General features: G+C 44.5%; 1 protein-coding gene across 1 annotated transcript in view; it reads right to left on the bottom strand.

Moving 5' to 3' along the window:
* The window catches only part of FAM91A1 (family with sequence similarity 91 member A1), a gene marked incomplete at both ends in the record, with an annotated part of 23520 nt that extends 16441 nt beyond the window's left edge, over positions 1 to 7079 (bottom strand). The window contains 5 exons of the mRNA XM_084280256.1: positions 368 to 435; positions 2758 to 2815; positions 3626 to 3777; positions 5127 to 5211; positions 7008 to 7079. Of these exons, the coding sequence (XP_084136382.1) occupies positions 368 to 435; positions 2758 to 2815; positions 3626 to 3777; positions 5127 to 5211; positions 7008 to 7079 (435 nt within the window). The remainder of the gene's footprint in view (positions 1 to 367; positions 436 to 2757; positions 2816 to 3625; positions 3778 to 5126; positions 5212 to 7007) is intronic.

The following is a 7079-nucleotide window of genomic DNA, read 5'->3' on the forward strand; positions in this document are numbered from 1 at the left end:
CAGAAACACATACACACTACAAAAACACTTCCACCTAGATGGTCTCAGAATAAACTCTGATCTCAAATGCACCCATAGAAGCACTTCTAGAACCAGTGTTTTCATTTCATGTTTTTACCAGACAGAAGACATTAGTTATCTGATGCCATAAAGTAAATATATCTCTGAAACTTTAAGACTAAAAAAAAAAAAACCCACAAAAAAAAACCCAAGCAACCCCCTAAAACCTCATAGCATTACTACCTTTTTCTTTAGTATACTTTGATTTTAAATTTAAAAGTTCTTTGTTAACTTCAGGAAACACAGTTACCAATATACCATGGCCCATTCAGTTAGCCAAAGGAGGGGAAAATAAAGTCAAACTTACTTTTGAAGATCTACATTGGTTCATTAGATCTATATACTGGTTTCTTCCTATACCAAGAAGTCTTAGACCTGAAAAATAAGTAAGGTATTATTTGGTTTATGCTGAAGATAAGTTAAAAATTCTTAAGAGAAGCAGACTTCCTTTTATAATAATATTTTTAATTACTCTTTCTTCCCAAAGTCATAGAATCACAGAACATCTCAGGTTAGAAAGGACCTTAAAGCTCATCTAGTCCCAGCCCCCTGCCATGGGCAGGGACACCCTCCACTAGACCAGGTTGCCCAAAGCCCCATCCAACCTGGCCTTGAACACTGCCAGGGAGGGGGCAGCCACAGCTTCTCTGGGCAGCCTGTGCCAGGGCCTTATCTCCCTCACAGGGAAGAATGTCCTCCTAGTGCCTAATCTAAATCCACCCTCTTTCAGTTTCAACCTGTTACCCCTTGTCCTGTCACTTCACTCCCTGACAAATGGTCCCACTCCAGCTTTCCTGTAGCCCCTTCAGTTACTGGGAGGCCGCCAGAAAGTCTCTCTGGAGCCTTCTCTTCTCCAGGCTGAACAAGCCCAACTCTCTCAACCCTCACAGGAGAGGTGCTCCAGCCCTCTGTCTGTCTTTGTGGCCTCCTCTGGACTTGATCCAACTGTCTTTCTTTTACTGACAACCCCAGAGCTGGATGCAGCACTCCAGGAAGGGTCTCACCAGAGCAGAGTAGAGGGGCAGAATCACCCCCCTCAAACTGCTGGACGTGCTGGTTTTGATGCAGCCCAGGATACAGCTGACTTTCTGGGCTGCAAGCACACATTACCAGCTCATTTTTACATCCATCAAAACTCCCATGCCTTTCTCCTCAGGGCCACTCTTAATGAGTAAAAGTATAGTTATAGGAGCTAAATTCCATTGTAACTGAATTTGACAGAGAACCATGTGTGTCTAAAACCAGAACCCATTCCCCATTCACTTACTCTGTACAGAAATTCCTATATTATTCAAGTCACAAGGTAATGGAATAATCCAAGCCTTTTAGCACCTACACTCACATCAACAGATAATAACTATGTTTCAAATTACTAAATTTGTATCAGATTCTGGTCAACAGCTTTTCTTCTCCTTAACAAAGCCCACACCACACACTGGATTAGAACTCTGAATTAAGATTTAGAGCAGAAAAGGCCACATAAGCCTCTAAAGAAGATGATTAAGTTAAACTGAAGCAAAATTTAATTCTATAATCTCTAGCCTTCAACCATTAAGGAACTGTGAACAGGGAAAACTACTTATTAGTTTTAACCCATATTCTGACTCAGTTTTAACTCCCAACTTTCTATTTTGACACTAGTTTTTATGATTAAATATTAATAAAATTATTTAACTTAGTTATATCACAGTCACTGACCTCCTGCTGCTGCTTAAGTAACAGAATTGGCAAGGGGGTGGGGGGAGCAAAAGGAAAAAAAAACCCAAACAGGGAAGCCTTTCCTCTCTTCACACTCCTGGCTTACACTAGATTTCCAACAAACTACAAGGCACTGAGGAAAAAGGTTTTTCCTTCTCTGTTTTCCCTGTACAAACCCTATGTAGAAGCAAATTAGTACAGCTAACTGACAATACTCTTAAAAACATCAAAACATTTTCAAAAGCTGCAGTTTAGTCCTCACCTGACTACACACTATCCTTAAAGAGAACTTTGTAAATTCACACCAAAGGTGAGGAATGAAGCCTTCAGCTAGAAAGAACTTGTCAGTGGCAGGTCTGTGTAACATCCTCCCTATGCCAGTTTACATTTTCCTTTCAAAGACTTCCCAGTAGGCTGCTGCTCTTACTCTGTTCTCCTCCACCAAGTTCAATGTTTCTGCTTTCCTAACCTCCCCATCCCATAGCCACAAAACTAACAGAAAGCAGGATAAAAACATCTGGCACATCCAGGAGTGTCATAAAATAACAGATTCTCTTCCCTCTCTTTCCTGGTACATTATCCCCCGATCCACACAAACGCTGATTCACAGAAGCATCACCAGCCTTTCACTGTCTTACTAAAGCTTTCTGCCTTTCAAAAGACACGCTAGGGAAGGACCAGCAGCTCAGCTTGCTGAGGCACCACAGCCAGTGAGGCCTTCCACCCAGAAGTCCAAGCAAGCAGGAATGCAACACAAGCGAGGACAGAGGCTGCACAAGTCTTTGCAGGTGCCAGCCTACACTCAAACTAGCCTGATCCCAGTGCTGACCACACGGACAGAACTCTGCACGGAGAGTGCACGCTCCTTAAGATCACTGTTTAAAAGCTTCTACACCTTCAGCCACGTGGTTATGTTCAAACAGATGCCTGCAAATCCACTTTCAGACGCTCCTTATTTCCAGCTCACTGAAAGCAGTAACACAACCAGCTCATACTCACAGTCAGCCGCAGTGAAGTTAGGTAACGAATCGTAGCTTTTTTCGCTGTTCATTATATCCTTAAACAGAGGAGAAAACTTAGTTGAAACAAGAAAGTCATTTCAGACAAGCAGGTCCAAAATTCTGCCTGCATTTGGGGTTTCTTTCACGGAAAAAATGAAATTAATATACATCTATTAATGTCAGTTCCCTTATCAAACTTGCCAATTACTTGGTTAATCATTACACAGTAAGTCAAATACAGTTAAAAGAATGAGACTTCTGTTTCATGTAAGCTTTACAAAGAAAAATGCTGTTTGAAATAACAAAATCCTGTATCTGTCTTCGCAAAAAAACAGCACACAGAATCACTAACAGTACTAAAAGAATAAGCTAACAACTAATCCATTATGTCTGCAATCATTATACACAAAACAAAGCACTTCTGATATTCAATGATCATAAAATAAGGTTGCCAGCGCTCTGACAGAAAACAGAACCATCTTTGTTCTCATAAAAGAATCTGCTTCAGTCTTTTGAAAAAGCTTCTAATATGGCTAAGTGTCCTTTTTTAAAAAAACATTTAAATGAGGTATTTCTTTTACAGTGTGAAGAGTCACAAACCTCAAACACCAAGAGAAAGACTGGCCTTAGAGCGAGTCCCACCCCTGCAACACATGACAAAGTCCAGCTCTTGGAAGGCAGAGGGGAAAAAAACTGTAACCACAAACAGGCCTCGGGAAACTTTTGTTACTGTCACCTTACTTGTCAGCAGATCCTACCCAAACCAAACAAGCTACATGACACTGCTTTAGGACCTGCATTACAGGACCATTACTGACATCTCTAGGACAGAAACCAACATAGTCCCACCACAGTTTTGTACTCACCTCCATTATGCCCGTGTAATAGGAAAACGGTGTTACCCTCAGGCCTTTTACCATGATGTCAGACAAATGATAAGGGTACAGCATGAGATGATCTCGACTGTATTTCAACAGATCCTCATAATATTTACGTTCATCTTTCTTGACATGCTTAACTACAAGGGGAGAAAATAAAGTTACACAGTTGTGACGTTCAAGTTAATTAAAAAAAAAAAGGTCACAATGAAAGGATTAAAAATAGTATAATGTGGATTGACAGAAAACTAAAAAGAATATAAAGGAGTTGGGGGGGGACATTCAGCATCCAAGGATTTCTACATATGATACAGGGACTCTTAGAGCTGTTAAAGATGGCGTGAGAATAAAGCAGATTTATTTTCCAGGTTACCAGGAAAAGGCCCATTGAGACAGAACTCATGCTGGCTCACTTTTAATTAGTGAAACTATTACCTACTTGGGGAAGAGGAATGCAAAATAAATTGAAAGTCTGCAACAAAGCCATAGCCAATAGCTTATGCAAGTCAGGGTCACTGTCTGCATCTCATATAGAATCATGGCTTCAGTTGGAAAAGACCTTCAAGATTGAGTCCAACCATCTATCCAGTCTATCCAGCCCTACTAGGTCCAACACTAGACCACGTCACCAAGTACAACATCTACTCTTCTTTTAAACACCTCCAGGGATGGTGACTGCATGCTCAAGCATCTCAATGCCCATGCAGTGATGGGCCCAAAACTGAACACAGCGCTCCAGGTGTGGCTGCATCAGCACTGAGTACAAGGAAGGATCACTTCCCTACTCCTGCTGGCCACACTGTTCCTGATGCAGGCCAGTATGCCATTGGCCTTCTTGGCCACCTGGGCACACTGCTGGCTCATGTTCAGCGGGATGTTGATCAAGACCCCTAGGTCTCTCTCCTCCAGACAGGTCTCAAGCCACTCCTCTCCAAGCCTGTACCTTTGCATGGGGTTGTTGTGACCCAAGTGCAGGACACCACACTTGGCCTCACTGAACCTCATGCAATTGGCCTCGGCCCATCAACCCATGTCCCTCTGTAGAGCCTGCATACCCTCTGGCAGACCAACCCTCCTGCCTATCTTGGTATCACCTGCAAGTTTACAGAGAATGCACTTGACTCCCTCGACTCATCTCCCTCACCCATACCATTGATAAAGACATTAAACAGAAAACAATGACAGGCTTCAGTTTGCAAGTCAAACCCTCTCTTAACATCTCTTCATTTCTTGGAAAAAGGGCAGCATAACGACAGCAGAAATTCAGTGCCACCTGCCAACTCAGTCACCATACAGAGTGTTTGTCTAAAAAAGCCGCCAAGTGGATTTGAAATCAAGACTTTTCTTGATGCTTTATCAGTTAAAAGTATTTAAGTTCATGGAAAGAGGGACCTTTGAAGAGGGCTAGTTCTTGCAGTTTATAGTAAAGACAAGCTTCCACAGAGAATAATCAGGTAGCAATTAGAAGTTACTGCACTTCTTTACTCACCTAAGTTATTCCGATATCGTAACTGATTGCGGATGCTGTAGAGTACGACCTGCCTTTCATATTCCCTCTGAGAGTTCCCAAGACCCTTGAAAACACAAAAGCCTTTTAGCTGACATGCACAAAACCCCTTTTAGTTAAACCACTGCAAAGTGTCTTATGAGAAAACACACAGGGAGTTGTTATTACTCAGGGTGTCCCCCAGTTCAGTACAGCAATACTATCTCCAGTGTCTGTACAAGGTCAAAAGCATATTTAGTAAATAGATCTCTATGCAGGATGCAGATTTAAGTGATAACCTTTAGAGTTTAGTACCATTCGGAATAAAAAGGGAGCATCTACTCCTCAAATCAAAAGTTTTAAACCATCTTTTAGAAGACACGAAGCATCAAGCCTTCTACCAATCATTCAATATCTTACAGCCTTGAAAAACTGCCCAGACCCAGCATAGACATGAAGCTTCAACTGCTGCACCTAAGAAGTTTATAATGCAAAATATAAATAATGAAACAGCTCAAGTTGTAGCTTCGCACAAGTAAGGCAATCAAGTGATCTTAGGTCACAAGATTACAATGTAAGCACAGCACATTACTTGACTCTTATGAAAGAAGATAAAAAGAGAACTTTGGTTGATGCTTTAAATGCCTTATTTCAAAAACCGTCCCCGCAAAATTCTTCATATTTCTCTTCTACTCTGTGTCCACAACAAGCAGTCAGGCTGGGTTTTTTTCCCCTCATTGATTCATATATTAAAAAAGAAAAAAAAATATTTAAATAAAAGGTACCTTACAGCATATATGGCCCAAACAAGTAAGTTGCACACATACTGCAGAATCAGGTACTAGAAAAGAAACACCTGGTATCACAGGCAGGGTTCCTAATTGATTGAATATTCAAAGAGGGATCCAAGCATTCGCTCAAAGTATAACAATATTAAGGACTACTCTTAACACCAAACAAAACAACTACTCTAGAAGTTACATTAAAGTACATAATGCATTAAATGCAGGTACATTTTCTATCCTGAACCACAGAGACAACATGGCACTCAGCTGGGCAAGTAAAGAGCAGCTATCATTCGTGCCCCTCTTAAAGCTCCTGAAATCTCAAACTCGGGGACTTCGATGACTCGGGGCCTGCAGCCACTCCTCATCCCCTCTCTCCTTCCTTTGTGCAAGCCAGAGTTGTTCAGTAGCGCCTGCTTTCAAGCGGCATAAGACTTCGGAGACTGAGAGCCTCCTCTCGACACAACACCTCGCCTCTGCTATCCGAGGTTCATTAAAACCAGCAAATCAATATTTCATGGGGCTTTCTTTCCCGCGAGCCACTCGCTGCCAGCTCCCCGGCTACAGAAACGCAGGGCTGGCTGCGCAGGGCTCCGAGGACGCGTCCCGGTTCAGCTCACAGCACTCCAGGGCTGCGGGCAGCACACCCACCCCAGCTGGGCTGCTGCCTGCACAAGCAGAGAGAGGGCCCCGCACCTCCCCCTGCCCACAGACACCCCAAAGCACCCCAAGGCCTCCCTCTCCTCACAGAGCCCCCCGAACACACACGCGTACTCCCCACACCGCTCTCACATCCCCTGCCCCCCAGAGACACCCCACACGCGCCCCCTCGACCCGCAGAGGGGCTGCGCACAACCCCCACGCCCGTCCCTCTTCACATACAGGCCCCACGCCCCCCTGACAACCCCCCTCCCCACAGAAAGCCCCGCACCCGCCTCGCCCCAGCGCGGGCACCCCCCGCTCCCCGCGGCAAGGGCCGCCTGCCCCCTTCAGCGGCGGGCACGGCTGAGCCCCCGCGCCTCCCCGCAGTCCACCCGGCACCCTCCCGCCCGCCCGGGCCAGGAGCTCGGCAGCCGGGACCCTGCCCACCTGCCGGTACCTGCTTGACGCTGGCCGGCAGCCGGCCCCAGGGGTAGTTGTGGCGGATGTGGAACTCCACGTCGATGTTCAT

Source organism: Gallinula chloropus (assembly GCF_964237585.1).
Source record: "Gallinula chloropus genome assembly, chromosome: 2".
NCBI classification, from domain to species: Eukaryota; Metazoa; Chordata; class Aves; order Gruiformes; family Rallidae; genus Gallinula; species Gallinula chloropus.